The sequence below is a fragment of the Eschrichtius robustus genome, chromosome 16 (assembly GCF_028021215.1).
Source record: "Eschrichtius robustus isolate mEscRob2 chromosome 16, mEscRob2.pri, whole genome shotgun sequence".
Taxonomy (NCBI): domain Eukaryota; kingdom Metazoa; phylum Chordata; class Mammalia; order Artiodactyla; family Eschrichtiidae; genus Eschrichtius; species Eschrichtius robustus.
In genome coordinates, this window is record NC_090839.1 from 24934604 (window position 1) to 24954737 (window position 20134).

General features: G+C 40.0%; 1 protein-coding gene and 1 pseudogene across 4 annotated transcripts in view; both read left to right on the plus strand.

The window, feature by feature from the left end:
- The window catches only part of PIGU (phosphatidylinositol glycan anchor biosynthesis class U), a 122189-nt gene that overhangs the window by 33911 nt on the left and 68144 nt on the right, over positions 1-20134 (plus strand). For all 4 annotated transcript variants that reach the window (XM_068525168.1, XM_068525167.1, XM_068525166.1 and 1 more), the window contains exon 6: positions 1328-1428. In XM_068525168.1, the coding sequence (XP_068381269.1) occupies positions 1328-1428 (101 nt within the window). The remainder of the gene's footprint in view (positions 1-1327; positions 1429-20134) is intronic.
- Positions 14663-16649, plus strand: LOC137778820 (heat shock cognate 71 kDa protein pseudogene; annotated as a pseudogene).

The window sequence follows — 20134 nt, forward strand, 5'->3', positions numbered from 1 at the left end:
ATATTGGTGGGAACTACCTAATAGAACCAGAGGTTTGGCAACATTATGAATCCCTTATGGACTCCTATGTCTCCAGGGGGTAGTTTTGTAATAGCAGCAGCCATTTCTTTAAAGGTTGTAGAACAAGCCTATCTGTAATTGCTGAAAAAAAAATCAACAATTTCTGGGCCTTTGGCTTTAGAACTGCTAATCTTACAGCTCTGAGAGGTATTGGATTTAAGGTCTTTATTTGCGCATAATAATTATAATCTCTCCCTGAGACACTGGTATGTTTCTTCCTATCTGATAATCAGAATTATGTAACTGGTCTCCCTTTTCACTTTGTCTGCCAGGAAACTCAGAGCCAGATTTAAAGCTGATTACTACAGTGTTGTAGAAGACCCATTTCTTCTTCTTTCCCTAGCCTTTACTTTTTCCTTTTATTTATGCTTTCCCTGGTCTTGATTCTTTATTTCTATTTTAATTTTGCTCTCACTTTTTATTATCTGTTCTCATTTGAGCTGCCTCAAATCTTTTGTGGAAGCAGGATAAAAATAAATAAAAACACAGTTATGACTGTATAAGATTTCCCTATTCAGCATTTCAAATTTATTTTTTCAGTCCATTCCTTCCCACCTCAGGAAAAGACTGTTTCAGTTTAATTCCTTCCCAGTGGAAGTTCAGGTTGTCCTGTGAAGTTCAATGGCCACTAGCTTACTGAATTCAGCAGATACTTATTCTGTCCTTTGGGTCTGGCTTGGTGGATATAGCTTGGCTGCCAAGAGGACTAAACTTAAGCTGCTCTCACCTCTTGAATGGGGTAGCCTATGTCAGAGGTTAGGAACCTGATTGAGGAAACAGTACTTTCCTGGTTTTCAGAGATAACTGTAACCATTCCTAAAATATATGGCTCTGTGGGAATTGGTAGAATTTTTATCATTTTTGAAGCCTGAAGTAATAAAAAATGTAGGCTTATTGCCAGAAAGACCTGATTTTGAATGTATTTATTAGCTTGTAAAACCTTAGGCTACTTAACCACTGAGTCTCAGTTTCCTCATCTGCAAAATGGGAATGATGTAATAGCTGGTTTATAGGATCCGTGGTGATGAAATATGATGGTTTTCCATATAACACATAGCACAGAATAGGCAGTGAATGTTCAGTGCCTTTTACTCACTGGCCACAACCCCACTCCATCCTCTTTTACTTAGGAAAACTTATTTCTAAGAAGTTGCCTTCCCTTGAGTATGGTTTTAGTAAACCTCTTGAACTTCCTGGCTATGGTGGCCAGGACTCCCTGGTCCTTTGACCAGGATTACTAATGCCAAATATGTGTGTTTTTCCCCAGCTATCTCTTAAATCCCTACACGATCTTGTCTTGTGTTGCCAAGTCTACCTGCGCCATCAACAACACCCTCATTGCTTTCTTCATTTTGACCACGATAAAAGGTAAGGCCCCAAAGGAAAGTACAAAGTTCAGTCCCTAATTTGTGCAGGCTTTTGTAACACTTATGCTGTGGATTTAAAAAAAAAAAATACAACACTTAAAAACATTTTTTAAAATTACACAAGTAATTTTATAGAAAATTTAGGTAAGCCAAGAGAAAGAAATTAATTAAAACATCCTGAAATTCTACCCCTCAGAGAGTCACTGTTAACATAGTTTAAACAAAAAACAAAAACTTCTAAAAGGCTTACAATGAGAATAGCAGTGTTCTGCCCCTTTCTTCCCATCCCTAGTTCAACTTCTTTGAAGGAACTACTTTATTTTTTTGCTAGTTTTTATTTCCATATTTCTAAATAAGACCTCGTATTGCTGTTTCATGAATTATAAATTTTAGACATTATCTATTGTATTCTTATTATGGGATATAAAGATTTAGCTTTCTTTTACCAATATCTTCACTTCCCCTTTACCTGGTTTTCCTAGAGAAGTTATGTCACAGCTTTGATTAAATCAGTAGTTGGTACCTATATTTTATGACAGTATATGTATTATTCACTGTTGGGAAAAGTAATAACTATGGTTATTTTTTCTTTCTTGTACAACCTTTTATTTTTTCTGAGGTTAATAATTGTGGGTTTTTTGCTTGTTTTTGTTTTTGTTTTGCTTTATCTTTCTGAACCAATCACTTTTTTCCCCCCAATTGCTCTGCTAGAGCTTTCAAGTGCCTAACAATACAGGCATACCTAAGAGATATTGTGAGTTTGGTTCCAGATCACAGCAATAAAGCAAATATTGCAATAAAGTGAGTCACACGAATTTTTTGGATTCCCAGCACAGATAAAAGTTATGTCTACACTATACTATATTCTGTTAAGTATGCAATAGCATTATGTCTAAAAAAATGTACATAGCTTAATTTAAACATACTTTATTGATAAAAAAAATTAGCCCCTAATAAGAGAATCAGCCCATCCTTTGAAGCTTTGAAGCCAGGCATTGACTTCTCTTTTCTAGCTATGAAAGTCCTAGATGGCATCTTCTTCTGAAATAAGGCTGTTTCGTCTACATTGAAAATATGTTGTTTAGTGTAGCCACCTTCATTAATTGTCTTAGGTAGATCTTCTGGATAACTTGCTGCAGCTTCTACATCAGCACTTGCGACTTCACCTTGCACTTTTATGGTCTGGAGACAGGGTTCTCTCCTTGAACCTCATGAACTAATCTCTTCTAGCTTCAAACTTTTCTTCTATAGCTTCCTCACCTCTCTCAGCCTTCATAAAATTGAAGAAAGTTAGGGCCTTACTCTGGTTGAGGCTTTGGCTTAAGGGAATGTTGTGGCAGGTTTGATCTTCTCTCCAGACCACTCAGACTTTCTCCATATCAGCAATAAGGCTGTTTTGGTTTCTTATCATTCATGTGTTCACTGGAGTAGCACTTTTAATTTTCTTCAAGAACTTTACATTTGCATTACCACTAGGCTAACTGGTGCAAGAGGCCTAGCTTTCATCCTATCCCAGCTTTCGACGTGCCTTCCTCACTAAGCTTAATTATTTCTAGCTTTTTTAAAAAAAATTAAAAAAATTTATTTATTATTTTTGGCTGCGTTGGGTCTTCGTTGCTGCGCGTGGGCTTTCTCTAGTTGTGGCAAGTGGGGGCTACTCTTTGTTGCGGTGCGCAGCCTTTTCATTGAAGTGGCTTCTCTTGTTGCGGAACACGGGCTCTAGGTGCACGGGCTTCAGTAGTTGTGGCACACGGGCTTCAGTAGTTGTGGCATGCGGGCTTCAGTAGTTGTGGCTTGCAGGCTCTAGAGCGCAGGCTCGGTAGTTGTGGAGCATGGCCTTAGTTGCTCCGCGGCATGTGGGATCTTCCTGGACCAGGGCTCAAACCCGTGTCCCCTGCATTGGCAGGCGGATTCTTAACTACTACGCCACCAGGGAAGCCCTATTTCTAGCTTTTGATTTAAAGTGAGAAGTATGCAACACTTCCTTTGACTTGAACACTTAGAGACCATTGTATGGTTATTAATTGGCCTAATTTCAATATTAGGAAGGAATAGGGAGGCCTGAGGAGAGGGAGAGAAGTGGGGGAACAGCTAGTCTGTGAAATAGTCATAACACAGACAACACTTATCAGTTGTTTGCCATATTATGGGCATGTGGTGCCCCCAAACAATTAAAAGAGTAATATCAAAGATCACAGATCACCATAACAAACATAATAATAGTGAAAAAATTTGAAATATTGCAAGAATTACCAGAACGTGACACAGAGACACAAAGTGAGCAAATGCTGTTGGAAAAATGGCTCTGATAGACTTACTTAATGCAGGGTTGCCACAGATCTTCAATTTGTAAAAAACACAATATCTGCAAAGTACAGTAAAACAAAGTAGGTCTGTAGTTTTTAAACAAATACTTAAGTACATCAAATAGTTTATTGGTTCCATTATTTTTCTGGAGATCTGCCTCACACATCCTTCATCCTGTACCAGTCTGTCCTGGTTGTTGTGTGGTCTTGATGCAAAGCTGTCATACTGGAACTTTTCCTTATAATTCTCTTGTATTGTATCCCTTCTTTCCTAGATTCCTTTTTTCGTTTATTGATTTTTTTCCTTGGTTTTGCTAAAGTACTTCCTCTAGTAGTTTTCTAAGAAAGGGTGTGTGAGATACGTATTTTGAATCATTCCACACATGAAAAAATGTGTTTTTCTAACTTAGCACCAAATTAATAGTTGGGGCAAGGTATAGAATTCTAGATCAGAAAAAATTTTCCTTCAGAATTTTGAAGGCATTGCTTCACTGTGTTCTAGCATCCCGGTTGCTGTTGGGCAGTTTGAAGCCACTATATGTAACCTAATTTTTTCTTTGAAAGATTTAAGATCTTCTTTTTATCCTCAGTATTTTGAAATTTCATGATGCTATGTCTACTTGGTTCTTTTTTCATTCATTACTGGGTACTTGGTAGGCCCTTTCAAAATAGAGACTAGTGTCCTTTAGTTCTAGAAGATATTCCGGTACTGTTTTTCAAATTCTCTCTCCTCTCTGTTTTCTCTGTCCTCTCGTTTGGGATGCCTATTGGATATTGGACTTTTTGGATTGATCTAATTTGTATGTTTTATTTTCTATTGATTTAAGTTCTTTCTTGGTCTCCAGTTGTTTCTTTGAAGCATCATTATTATTTTATCACCACGATATTCTCTCTTATCTCTCTGAGTTTTCTTGGTTTTGTTTTTGTTTTCAGTTTCCATTTGTTCTAAGCATAATCTCTTTGTCTTCCTGGATTCTCTCCCCCCTCCCCGCCCCGCCTTTTTTTTTCTGTTTGTCTTGGGCTCTGTCTTTCATATGGGTAGATTTTCTCTTATTTATGGTGATCCTTGGCTGTCTGCTTATTATTTAAGAATGTTAGAAGGATGGGGTATGTAGGGGTATTCACCTGGCTGCACATAGTTGAGGTGAGACCTGGGGTTCTGGCTGGTCTGTATACAAACGTTCAGCTTGATTCTCATCTCTGTAACTTACCCCCACCTGCCATAGTATCTGATACCTTCAAGGTGCTGGATCTCTCAGAAGTTGTATGGGGTGAATTGGCCTGATTTTTATTGGTATTCCTCTCTGCAGGCCATTGAGCTGTAATTTCTTCCATATTGCTCAATCATTTATCCCTCTTCCTCCTGCTTTTAATGTTTCCACTATTATGTTAAAATTTATTTTGCTATAGTCTCTTCTGTTAATTTGTTGTTTAAGACTATTTTTAATGCTTTATTGTCATTTTAGTGAGGTTTTGGAGGGAAAGATGATATACATGTGATTAACCTACCATTTTTCACTAGAAGTCTATTAGCATTGGAGGTATATATTTCCAGATTTTTCCCTCATTTTTCTTTTACACTTTTAAATATTGTATCAGTTAACTGTCGTCACAAAAATGTTATTTGACAAAGCACTCCAAAACTCCAGTGGCTTAAAACAACAATACGCATTTACTTAGCTCATGTGTCTGTAAGTCAGATAGGTGTCAGCTGATCTAGGTTGGATATGGCTAGACAGTTTGTTGGTTTCATCAGGGCTCATTCATGCATCAGCAGCTGACTGTAGTTGGCTCATCTAGGCTGGGCTCTTCGCCACATGTCTGTCATCCTCATGGACCAGGGGACTAATTTAGGCATATTCTTCTCATAGTGATGGGAGAGACACAACTGCGAACAAGCCCAATGAGGCTTGAGCTTTTGACGTTTCTGGTTGTATCACATGTGCTTATATTGCATTGATCAAAACATAACACATGGCTGATCTCAGGGGTGGGTATTTCCATCCTGTCCACAATGGGGGGACACTGCAAAGTTATATGGCAAAGAGCCTGGACATAGGGAGGGGTTAAGAATTGGGGCCAAAAATACAGTCTACCACATGTCAGTAAACATTTAGTCTGTCATTTTTCATGGCTGCTTACTGTTCCGTTGTGTTGATGAATAAATAGAAATTCTTTAACCAACTTATACTATTAAATATCTAGTTAATTTCCCAGTTTTCAGCTGTTTAAATAATACTATAGTTGATTTTCTTTCTTTTTTTTAATTTTTAATTTTTAAATTTTTTTGGCCGCATCATGCAGCTTGTGGGATCTTAGTTCCCAAACCAGGGATCGAACCCGGGCCACGGCAGTGAAAGTGCTGAGTCTTAACCACTGGACTGCCAGGGAATTCCCATACAGTTAATTTTCTAATATAATTTCTAACAGTAATTGTCACACTCATGTTCAATTATTTTCTTACTCTAAAGTCCTAGAAATAGAATTATTGTGTCACTGGGTATATACCTTCTTTAGGATTTCTGAAATTTATCACTAAATTGCCTTCAAGAGTTTTACCAACTTATACTCTCATAAGAAGTGTATGAGAGCTCTTATTTCCCTACATTATTGCTGAATAGTTTGCACACTTAGGAAATAAAGACTCAAAAGTTGTACATAGGACCTTTTACTTAGAGTTTACTTACCTTTTCTAGGGTGGCACATGGGAATGACTTAGGTCTTCATAAGACATTGCTTCGCTTGGAGTGGTTGTAGTTAGTCTTTCTGTAGGTCATTTAGTTTAACTTATTATCAAGTTACTTGAAATGACTCTTTGCTGTCTGTGAACATCCCCTGCCTCAGTTCCTGTTTCCAGAGTGTCCAGCTCAGGTAGACTCATTTATCAAGGTGCCTGGTGTCCATTAAAGTAAGGACTATATGAGGCAGCCTGGCAGAAGGGATTGAGCACTGGCCTTTGGAAATGTCACCTTTAAAATAGCCGAGCACAAAGGTAGAAAGACTAAAGACATGCTCTCTGAGGTGTGTACAATGGAAGTCTCACACAAAAATGTAAAGTATGCCATTTTAAGAACATCTTTCAAAAGACCCTTTAAGTCAATGGAACGATTTTGTTTGGGGGAAAAAAATGTAAAAAAGTTATACGTAACTCCTTTGCAGCCACATTGTTTTTGGTTCCACAGAAAAAAATTTTTTTTATTATGTCACTCTAGATTTCTGTCAAATGAATTTTATGAACATTTTTGTAATATTCTATGCACAGTTTTGTTTTAATTTTATTACTTGTTTCATATGAATCATGAATGACATTAGTCACATTTGTTAATTTCTTTACATCAAAATTTAAGTTTTTAAAATTTTAAGAGTAGTTCAAGTACTTGGTAAAAATAAAAGAAATTCAAACATATGAAATGGGAAGTAAAAGTCTTTTATCATCCCACCCTACCCCACCTCCACTTCCATTCCTCGGGTATATTTGTCATGGGGTCCCAGGCCTTCCCTTTTGCTGGACACTTAAGTTATTTTCCATTGTTGGCAGCTGTAAGTAGAGACCGTTGCAAGTAACATTTCTAATCTGTTAAAATATTTGAAGAATTCTATTTTAGTTAGGTCTCTGAACTATTCTCTTTGAATATATTAGTAATCCCTATTAGCAGTATATACAAAGTTCAGTTATAAAATCTGCAGGTCATATTTCTATATTTCACAATTGTACCACATAATTAGATATTTAATAAAATTCATGAAGGAATAATTCACTCTTTATTTAAAGAAGAAAACAGTTGGGAGAATTCACAAAAGAAGGGATCTAAATGACTAAAAACTATGAAAAAATATTCAACTCCTTAGATAACTAATAAAGAAAAGCAAATTGAAATAACAAAGAAGTGTTTTTTTTATTCCCTTTCAAATTGGCAAAGATTTTAGAAGATAATTCTCAGGTCTGGCAAAGTGCTATCAAACTGGCATTTTCCCACATGGCAAGTTGACTTGTAAATTAGTACAGACCTCTTGGGAAGCAGTTTGGCAGTAGTTCAAGTGTTTGTTCTTTTGATTTATGAATTTTAATTTTGATAACCTATCCTGAAGTAGTGCAGAATTACAGACCAAGCTTTATGATGCTAAGTCATTAATTGCAGGATTATTTATAATGATTAGAAAAATTGGAAAATACTTCAAAGTAGAGAGAGGAATGGCTAAGTAAAACATGGTTTGCCCATGTAATTAAAGAAAATATAGTTTACCCATGCACATGATATTTGAAAATAATTGTAAATTATGTGAGGATACATTTATTTTTTAAAAGCTGAATACAAAATTGTGTATTTTAATAAAGTATAATCTCAACTATGTTAAAACTACAACACAAATAGAAAGAGATTCCAAAAGAGTAATACTTGTTTCTGCAGAGTAAGTTCATGAGTAATTTTTATTTCCTCCTCATATCTGTTTTTTCCCAAAGTTTCTTCAATGAGCACATAATTTAAAATAAATTAAATTGATTGATAAGAAGATAGGGACAGTGGAAGTAAACTAGGTACCTCTCTCCCCAGACTTCTGTGGAGCAGGTGCCCCCACAGAAGGGAGTGGCCTCATTTGCTTTGTCCCCTTGACTCCTTCTACTTGCCCTCCTTTGACTTCCTTTGTGGCAGCCCAGGGTTGCCTGGGACACTCTGAGAGCCACAGGCCAGGACAAAGCCCAGACCATTGTACTGTGATGTCCTTGTTGGGGTGTTGGCCAGGAAACTCAAGTCTGTGGGCAGGGTTGATGTTCGTTTAGTGGAGCAGCTTGGGTTTTACTTCAAAGGTTGGGGCTTTGGTGAAGGAGCTGATTAAAATACTCCATCTCTCTGAAGTCATCTTCATTAGGCTTTCAAAAGGAAAACAAACAGATGTTAATAGGTACTCCTGCTTATTCACTGTTGGTGTTTGTCAACAATGAGATGCTCCAGACTAGAAATTCTTGAGGTTTGCCGCCTAAGGACCCTTCCGACTCTCCTTATTCCACCAAAAGAGGCCTGGGTGACAGGACTTGCTTCCCAAGGAAAAAGAAGAATCAGTACTATCCGAGGTGGTTCAGAGTAAGAGCTCAGGCTGCTGTGATGTCAGACAGATGTCAATGAAAAAATGTTACCTGCAAAATCAGTAAACAAATGTGTCACAGCCCTCAAGCCATTACATTACAGCTGCCCCTATGATGAGCCCTGAGGGAACTCAGGATAGAAACAGGATGCTCCCCATCTAGAGGTCAGTCACTGCAGCCACCCATGAAGGTGCACCCTGAGGAGACTCAGGATGAGAAAGCACAGGCCCAGATAGCTGAGGTGCATATCAAAGGAATGATTTCAGAGAGCCCAGACGCTTGCATCTTCCCATACATAGAAAAGCGCTAAATTCCTTAACTTGAGATACCTGGTTTTCTCTAATTAACAGTAATCTTTTGATGTTCCGACTACATGGTCTTTGTTGCAAAAACTACTATATATCTCGGCTCCTCTCTTACCTCTTTGGAAGCAGTCTCTCAGAGCTATCTGAGATACTGTGTCCCAGGCTTAAGTCCTCAGTTTTGTCCACCAAATAAAACATAACTCTCAACTTTTAGGTTGTGCATTTTTTTTTCAGTCGACACAGATCTCATAGCTAATCCTAGTTCTAGCACTTCCTGACATTATCACTGTAAGCAAGTCACTTAACTGTTTAGGGCCTCAGTTTCCTTGTCTATAACATGGGGACTGAAACAGTCCCTACTGCATAGAGTAAATGTAAAGAATGAATGAGATGAGGAGAAAATAAAAAATGAATGAGATGGTGCATGTGAAACACTTAGCATAGTGTGGGAGCATGAACTAGATGCTCAGTAAATGATGGTGCTGATTGTTACTCTTGATAATATTTAAAGATATTAAAAGATCCCTCAGGACTTCCTCTTGGGAGAACACCAGAATCACAACTAACTGCTGAACGATCATTGACAGGAAGACACTGGAACTCACCAAAAAAGATACCCCACATCCAATGACAAAGGAGAAGCCACAATGAGATGGTAGGAGGGGTACAATCACAATAAAATCAAATCCCATTACCGCTGGGTGGGTGACTCACAAACTGGAGAACAATTATACCACAGAAGTCCACCCACTGGAGTGAAGGTTCTGAGCCCCACGTCAGGCTTCCCAACCTGGGGGTCCGGCAATGGGAGGAGGAATTCCCAGAGAATCAGACTTTGAAGGCTAGCAGGATTTGATTGCAGGACTTCGACAGGACTGGGGGAAATAGAGACTCCACTCTTGGAGGGCACACAAAGTAGTGTGCACATCAGGACCCAGGGGGAAGGAGCAGTGACCCATTGGAAACTGAACCAGACCTACCTGCTAGTGTTGGAGGGTCTCCTGCAGAGGCAGGGGGTGGCTGTGGCTCACTATGGGGACAAGGACACTGGCAGCAGAAGCTCAGGGAAGTACTCCTTGGCGTGAGCCCTCCCAGAGTCCACCATTAGCCCCACCAAAGAGCCTGTAGGCACCAGCCACCAGTACTGGGTCGCCTCAGGCCAAACAACAAACAGGGAGGGAACTCAGCCCCACCCATCAGCAAACAGGCAGATTAAAGTTTTACTGAGCTCTGCCCACCAGAGCAACAGCCAGCTCTACCCACCACCAGTCCCTCCCATCAGGAAGCTTGCACAAGCCTCTTCGATAGCCTCATCCACCAGAGGGCAGACAGCAGAAGCAAGAAGAATTAGAATCCTGCAGCCTGTGGAATGAAAACCACATTCACAGAAAGATGGACAAAGTGAAAAGGCCAAGGACTATGTGCCAGATGAAGGAAGAAGATAAAACCCCAGAAAAACAACTAAATGAAGTGGAGATAGGCAACCTTCCAGAAAAAGAGTTCAGAATAATGATAGTGGAGATGATCCAGGACCTTGGGAAAAGAATAGAGGTAAAGATCAAGAAGATGCAATAAATCTTTAAAAAAGACCTAGAAGAATTAAAGAACAAACAGAGATGAACAATACAATAACTGAAATGAAAAATACACTAGAAGGAATCAATAGTAGAACAACTGAGGCAGAAGAATGGATAAGTGACCTGTAAGACAAACTGGTGGAAATCACTGCTGTGGAACAGACTAAAGAAAAAAGATTGAAAAGAAATGAAGACAGCCTAAGAGACCTCTGGGACAACATTAAACACAACAACATTCGCATTATAGGGGTTCCAGAAGGAGAAGAGAGAGAGAAAGGACCGAGAGAATATTTGAAGAGACTATAGTCGAAAACTTCCCTAACATGGGAAAGGAAATACCCACCCAAGTCCAGGAAGCGCAGAGAGTCCCAGGCAGGATAAAACCAAGGAGAAACATGCCGAGACACATAGTAATCAAGTTGAGAAAAATTAAAGACAAAGAAAAATTATTAAAAGCAACAAGGGAAAAACAACAAATAACATACAAGGGAACTCCCATAAGATTAACAGCTGATTTCTCAGCAGAAACTCTACAAGCCAGAAGGGAGTGGCACGATATATTTAAAGTGCTGAAAGGGAGGAACCTACAACCAACAATACTCTACCCGGCAAGGATCTCATTCAGATTTGATGGAGAAATCAAAAGCTTTACAGACAAGCAAAAGCTAAGAAAATTCACCACCAAACCAACTCTACAACAAATGCTAAAGGAACTTCTGCAAGTGGGAAACACAAGAGAAGAAAAGGGCCTACAGAAACAAACCCAAAACAATTAAGAAAATGGTAACAGGAACATACATATCAATAATTACCTTAAATGTGAATGGATTAAATGCTCCAACCAGAAGACACAGGCTGGCTGAATGGATACAAAAACAAGACCCATATATATATGCTGTCTACAAGAGACCCACTTCAGACCTAGGGACACGTACAGACTGAAAGTGAGGGGATGGAAAAAGATATTCCATGCAAATGGAAATCAAAAGAAAGCTGGAGTGGCAATACTCTTATCAGATAGAATAGACTTTTTTTTTTTTTAAATAATCAGGCCAAGTTTATTGAAACTAGACTTCATTTTCAAACAAGTTAATCTTGTGATTAATCTTTTTTTTTTTTAAATAAAGCCATTTCTTTCGTTTTTAATTTATTTATTTTATGGCTGTGTTGGGTCTTCGTTTCTGTGCGAGGGCCCTTCTCTAGTTGTGGCAAGCGGGGGCCACTCTTCATCGCGGTGCGCGGGCCTCTCACTATCGCGGCCTCTCCTGTTGCGGAGCACAGGCTCCAGACGGGCAGGCTCAGTAATTGTGGCTCACGGGCCCAGTTGCTCCGCGGCATGTGGGACCCTCCCAGACCAGGGCTCGAACCTGTGTCCCCTGCATTGGCAGGCAGATTCTCAACTACTGCGCCACCAGGGAAGCCCCAAATAGACTTTAAAATAAAGAATGTTACAAGAGACAAGGAAGTACACCACATAATGATCAAGGGATCAATCCAACAAGAAGGGCTTACCTGGTGGTGCAGTGGTTAGGAATATGCCTGCCAGTTCAGGGGACACGGGTTCTGACCCTGGTCCGGGAAGATCCCACATGCCACGGAGCAGCGAAGCCCGTGAGCCACAACTACTAAGCCTGCACTCTATTGCCCGCGAGCCACAACTACTGAAGCTCGTGCACCTAGAGCCCATGCTCCGCAACAAGAGAAGCCACCGCAATGAGAAGCCTGCGCACTGCAAGGAAGAGTAATCCCTGCTCGCTACAACTAGAGAAAGCCTGCACGCAGCAACGAAGACCCAACACAGCCAAAAATAAATAAATAAATTTATAAAAAATATACAAGAAGAAGATATAACAATTATAAATATACATGCACCCAACACAGGAGCACCTCAATACATAAGGCAAATGCTAACAGCTATAAAAGAGGGAATCAACAGTAACACAATAGTTACTGTCGTAACTATTGTAATAGTGGGGGACTTTAACACTTCACTTACACCAATGGACAGATCGTTCAGACAGAAAATTAATAAGGAAACACAAGCTTTAAATGACACAATAGACCAGATAGATTTAACTGATATTTATAGGACATTCCATCCGAAAACATCAGATTACACTTTCTTCTCAAGTGCACACGGAACATTCTCCAGGATACATCACATCTTGGGTCACAAATCAAGCCTCAGTAAATTTAAGAAAATTGAAATCATATCAAGCATATTTTCCAACCACAACGCTATGCTTTATTAGAAATAAATTACAGGGAAAAGAACATTAAAAACACAAACACATGGAGGCTAAACAATACATTACTAAATAACCAAGAGATCACTGAAGAAATCAAAGAGGAAATAAAAAAATACCTAGAGACAAACGACAATGAAAACACAACAATCCAAAACCTATGGGATGCAGCAAAAGCAGTTCTAAGAGGGAAGTTTATAGCAATACAATCCTACCTCAAGAAACAAGAAAAATCTCAAGTAAACAATCTAACCTTACACCTAAGGGAACTAGAGAAAGAAGAACAAACAAAACCCAAAGTTAGCGGAAGGAAAGAAATCATAAAGATCAGAGCAGAAATAAATGATAAAGAAACAAAGAAAACAATAGCAAAGATCAATAAAACTAAAAGCTGGTTCTTTGAGAAGAGAAACAAAATTGATAAACCATTAACCAGGCTCATCAAGAAAAAGAGGGAGAGCACTCAAATCAATAAAATTAGAAATGAAAAAGGAGAAGTTACAACAGACACCACAGAAGTACAAAGGCATCCTAAGAGACAACTACAAGCAACTCTATGCCAATAAAATGGACAACCTGGAAAAAATGGACAAATTCTTATAATCTTCCAGGACTGAACCAGGAAGAAATAGAAAATATGAACAGACCAATCACAAGTAATGAAATTGAGACTATGATTAAAAATCTTCCAACAAACAAAAGTCCAGGACCAGATGGCTTCACAGGTGAATTCTATCAAACATTTAGAGAAGAGCTAACACCCATCCTTCTCAAACTCTTGCAAAAAATTGCAGAGGAAGTAACACTCCCAAACTCATTCTACGAGGCCACCATCACCCTGATACCAAAACCAGACAAAAATACTACAAAAAAAGAAAATTACAGGCCAATATCACTGATGAATATAGATGCAAAATCTTCAACAGAATACTAGCAAACAGAATCCAACAACATATTAAAAGGATCATATACCATGATCAAGTGGGATTCACCCCAGGGATTCAAGGATTCTTCAATATATGCAAATCAATCAATGTGATACACCATATTAACAAATTGAAGAATAAAAACCATATGATCATCTCAATAGATGCAGAAAAAGCTTTTGACAAAATTCAACATCCATTTATGATAAAAACTCTGCAGAAAGTGGGCATAGAGGGAACCTACCTCAGCATAATAAAGGCCATATACAACAAACCCACTGCAAACATCATTCTCAATGATGAAAAACTGAAAGCATTTCCTCGAAGATCAGGAACAAGACAAGGATGTCCACTCTCGCCACTCTTATTCAACATAGTTTTGGAAGTCCTAGCCATGGCAATCAGAGAAGAAAAAGAAATAAGAGGAATACAAATTGGAAAAGAAGAATGAAAACTGTCACTGTTTCAGATGACATGATACTATACGTAGACAATCCTAAAGATGCCACTAGAAAACTACTAGAGCTAATCAATGAATTTGGTAAAGCCGCAGGATACAAAATTAATGCAGAGAAATCTCTTGCATTCCTATACACTAACAACGAAAGATCAAAAAGAGAAATTAAGGTAACAATCCCATTCACCGTTGCAACAAAAAGAATAAAATACCTAGGAATAAACCTACCCAAGGAGGTAAAAAACCTGTACTCAGAAAACTGTAAGACACTGATGAAAGAAATCAAAGATGACACAATCAGGTCTCATTGAACGTGGCAGCAGCTTTCCAGATTGCTGTTTTCTCCTCCAGCGGACCCAGGCCTGTGCTCCAGCAACCATGTCTAAGGGACCTGCAGTTGGCATTGATCTTGCACCGCCTATTCTTGTGTGGTTATCTTCCAGCACAGAAAGGTGGAAATAATTGCCAGTGATCAGGGGAACCGAACTACCCCAAGTTATGTCACCTTTACTGATAACCGAATGATTGATTGGTGATGCTGCAAAGAACCAAGTTGCAAGAAACCCACCAACACGGGTTTTGATGCCAAACGCCTCATTGGACAAAGATTTGATGATCTGTTGTCCAGTCTGATATGAAGCATTGGCCCTTTATAGTGGTGAATGATTCAGGCAGGCCTAGGGTTCAAGTGGAATACAAGGGAGAGACAAAAAGTTTCTATCCAGAGGGGGTGTCATCCATGGTTTTGACAAAGATGAAGGAAATAGCAGAAGCCTACCTTGGGAAGACTGTTACCAATGCTGTTGTCACAGTACCTGCTTACTTTAATGATTCTCAGCGTCAGGCTACCAAAGATGCTGGAACTATTGCTGGGCTCAATGTACTTAGAATCATCAACGAGCCAACTGCTGCTGCTGTTGCCTATGACTTAGACAAAAAGATTGGAGCAGAAAGAAATGTGCTGATCTTTGATTTAGGTGGTGGCACTTTTGATGTGTCAGTCCTCACTATTGAGGATGGAATCTTTGAGGTGAAGTCTACAGTTGGAGATACCCACTTAGGTGGAGAAGACTGACAACCGGATGGTCAACCATTTTATTGCAGAGTTCAAGTGCAAGCACAAGAAGGGCATCAGTGAGAACAAGAAGGCTGTCCGTCGCCTTCGTACTGCTTGTGAGCATGCTAAGCACACTCTATCTTCCAGCACCCAGGCCACTATTGCGATTGATTCCCTCTGTGAAGGAATCGACTTCTATACCTCAATTACCCGTGCCCGATTTGAAGAACTGAATGCTGACCTGTTCCGTGGCACACTGCACCCTGTGGAGAAAGCCCTTCGGGATGCCAAGCTAGACAAGTCTCAGATCCATGATATTGTCCTGGTGGGTGGTTCAACCCGCATCCCCAAGAATCAGAAACTTCTACAGGACTTCTTCAACGGGAAAGAACTGAATAAGAGCATCAACCCTGATGAGGCTGTTGCTTATGGTGCAGCTGTCCAGGGAGCCATTCTATCTGGAGACAAATCTGAAAATGTTCAAGACTTGCTGCTGTTGGATGTCACTCCTCTTTCCCTTGGAATTGAAACTGCTGGTGGAGTCATGACTGTCCTCAAGAGCAACACCACCATTCCCACCAAGCAGACGCAGACCTTCACAACCTACTCGGACAACCAGCCCGGTATTCATTCAGGTTTATGAAGGTGAGCGTGCCATGACCAAGGATAACAACCTGCTTGGCAAGTTTGAACTCACAGGCATACCTCCTGCCCCCTGTGGTGTTCCTCAGATTGAAGTCACTTTTGATATTGATGCCAATGGCATCTTCAGTGTCTCTGCTGTGGATAAGAGCACAGGAAAAGAGAACAAGATTACCATCACTAATGACAAGGGCCGTTTGAGCAAGGAAGACATTGAACGAGTGGTTCAGGAAGCAGAGAAGTACAAAGCTGAAGATGAGAAGCAGCGGGATAAGTTGTCTTCAAAGAATTCTCTTGAATCCTATGCTTTCAACATGAAAGCTACTGTTGACGATGAGAAACTTCAAGGCAAGATTAATGATGAGGACAAACAGAAGATTCTTGATAAGTGTAATGAAATAATCAACTGTCTTGATAAGAACCAGACTGCAGAGAAGGAAGAATTTGAACATCAGCAGAAGGAGCTGGAAAAAGTCTGCAACCCCATCATTACCAAGCTGTACCAGAGCTCAGGAGGCATGCCAGGAGGAATGCCAGGAGGAATGCCCAGGGGCTTCCCTGGTGGTGGAACTCCTCCATCTGATGGTGCCTCCTCTGGGCCCACCATTGAAGAGGTAGATTAAGCCAACCTAGCATAGATTTAGCATTGTTCCACAAAACATTGAAGGACCCAAATTTATAGCAAATTCCATGGCAGTTTTAAAGTTGAGCTGCTGTAATAAACTCGGCATTCTTGATACTTGAACATGGAATATGTGCACAGGGAAAGGAAATAACATTGTACTTTACAAGCACCGTATTGTAAGTGGAAAATGCAATGTCTTAAATAAAACGGTATTTAAAATTGGCACCATAAAAAAAAAAAAAGATGACACAAACAGATGTAGAGATATACCATGTTCTTGGATTGGAACAATCAATATTGTGAAAATGACTGTAGTACCCAAAGCAATCTACAGAGTCAATGCAATCCCTATCAAATTACCAGTGGCATTTTTTACAGAACTAGAACAAAAAATCTTAAAATTTGTATGGAGACACAGAAGACCCTGAATAGCCAAAGCAATCCTGAGGGAAAAAAACAGAGCTGGAGGAATCAGACTCCCTGACTTCAGACTATACTACAAAGCTACGGTAATCAAGACAATATGGTACTGGCACAAAGACAGAAATATAGATCAAATGGAACAGGATAGAAAGCCCAGAGATAAACCCATGCACCTATGGTCAACTAATCTATGACAAAGGAGGCAAGGATATACAATGGAGAAAAGACAGTCTCTTTGATAAGTGGTGCTGGGAAAACCGGACAGCTACATGTAAAAGAATTTAATTAGAACACCATACACAAAAATAAACTCAAAATGGATTAAAGACCTAAATGTAAGACAGGACACTATAAAACTCTTAGAGGAAAACATAGGAAGAACACTCTTTGACTTGACATAAATCACAGCAAGATCTTTTTTGACCCACCTCCTAGAGTAATGGAAATAAAAACAGAAATAAACAAATGGGACCTAATGAAGCTTAAAAGCTTTTGCATAGCAAAGGAAACTATAAACAAGATGAAAAGACAACCCTCAGAATGGGAGAAAATATTTGCAAACGAAGCAACGGACAAAGGATCAACCTCCAAAATATATAAACAGCTCATGCAGCTCAATATCAAAAAAACAAGCAACCCAATCAGAAAATGGGCAGAAGAACTAAATAGACATTTCTCCAAGGAAGACATACAGTTGGCCAAGAGGCACATGAAAAGCTGCTCAACATCACTAATTATTAGAGAAATGCAAATCAAAGCTACAATGAGGTTATCACCTCACACCAGTTAGAATGGGCATCATCAGAAAATCTACAAACAACAAATGCTGGAGAGGGTGTGGAGAAAAGGGAACCCTCTTGCACTCTTGGTGGGAATGTAAATTGATACAGCCACTGTAGAGAACAGTATGGAGTTTCCTTAAAAACTAAAAATAGAATTACCATATGACCCAGCAATCCTACTACTGTGCATATACCCAGAGAAGAACATAATTCAAAAAGACACATGCACCCCAGTGTTCATTGCAGCACTATTTGCAATAGGCAAGTCATGGAAGCAACTTAAATGCCCATTGACAGATGAATGGATACAGAAGATGTGGTACATATATACAATGGAATATTGCCATAAAAAGGAATAAAATTGGGTCATTTGTAGAGACGTGGATGGACCTACAGACTGTCATTCAGAGTGAAGTAAGTCAGAAAGAGAAAAACAGATATCGTATATTAACACATATATGTGGAATGGTACAGATGAACCGGTTTGCAAGGCAGAAATAGAGACACAGATGTAGAGAACAAATGTATGGACACCAAGGGTGGAAAGCAGATGGTGGGGAGTGGTGGTGGGATGAATTGGGAGATTGGGATTGACATATATACACTAATATGTATAAAATAGATAACTGATAAGAACGTGCTGTATAAAATAAAATAAATAAAAGATCCCTCAGGATTGACAGGGTCTTCCTGAGCTTTCTGTTGTTTTTGGTTTTTTTAAATTTATCTATTTAATTTATTTATTTTTGGCTGCGTTGGGTCTTCGTTGCTGTGCGCGGGCTTTCTCTAGGTGCGACGAGCAGGGACTACTCTTCAGTGTGGTGCACAGGCTTCAGTAGTTGTGGCACATGGGCTCAGTAGTTGTGGCACGTGGGCCCTAGAGCGCAGGCTCGTTAGTTGTGGCGCATGGGCTTAGTTGCTCCACGACATGTGGGATCTTCCTGGACCAGGGCTCAAACCTGTATCCCCTGCATTGGCAGGTGGATTCTTAACCACTGTGCCACCAGGGAAGCCCCTTCCTGAGCTTTCTGGAGAAAACTGGGAGAAGGTTAAAATGAGAGGTTCTCTTCCTGGAGCCCAGCCCTGGAAGAACATGGCAGAGTGATGAACCTGAGCTCTGATGAGCCCATCACTTCCATATGAGGTTCCTCTGCGGTAAATGAGGCCTTACCCATGAAGAGAGTCTTAGAGGACCCAAAGGCCCAAGGACCCTAGGACGAAGCAGCCTGGGGTTTGTCAGATCAACCGAAAACCTGCTGGTTCTAGTTACATGTGCTGTAGCCTCAGGCAAATCACACAGCCTCTAGAGCTTCAGTTTGATCCCAGAGATAAGATCTGCCTCATGGATTAGTAGAGGAATAAATAAGAAACACAGAATGCTTAGCATGATTCCTTAGCAAAACCCGCTCAACAAATAGTTGCTCTGCTTATTGTGATTTTTATGGTACAGCCATAGCTTGAGAATCAAGAAGGTAGCATAGTGCTGCAGTTACAGATTCGGGGCTCTGGAATGAGACTGTCTGGGTTCAAATTCTATCACCATTCATTAGTTTTGTGACCCTGAGCAAATAAAGTCTCTGTCCTTCAGTTTACTTATCTGTGAAATGGGGATAGTAATTTTATCCGCTCCATGGAGTTATTGGAAGGACTAAATGACTTAATACATGTAAAATGCTTATAGTCGTGGCTGGAACAGAGTACATGCTCAGAGAATTGTCATCATCATCATCACTGATGTGGATGGACTACTCTGAGAAACCCTGTGCTGTTGAAAGAACACTTGGCAAGGAGTATAGAACACTGGGCCAGGCCCTAGCCCCTCCTCCTGCCCAGTAGTCTTGCTTGCTCTCAGGCCCTAGTGCAACTTCCTCTTCTGAGTGTCCTGGGAGACCTCAGCCCTTTTGACCACATTCCAATCTGTCCCACTGCCTGTCCTGGTACAGGTCCCTGTCTGTGACCCAGTCTCTGCTCATTCTACTTGAATACCTTATCTTGAACCAGTTTCCATAGCTCCACCTCATCTACATTCCTGCTCTGTCCTGTAGCTCTGCCACCCACCCAGGCCCAGGTCACTTCAAGGTACAGTCCCTGGGGGCAGAGTGTTACCCCAGGTCTTGCCCAGGCTTGTGGCCGCCATGCTGACACCAATAGAGAGTTGGAAAACATATTCAAAGCTAGACTGGATAGATAATGAAATTCCCTGATACTGTAGCCAGTGCACATATACATTTGACTGATTTACTTTATAAATTTATTTATTTATTTGTTTGTTTCTTTA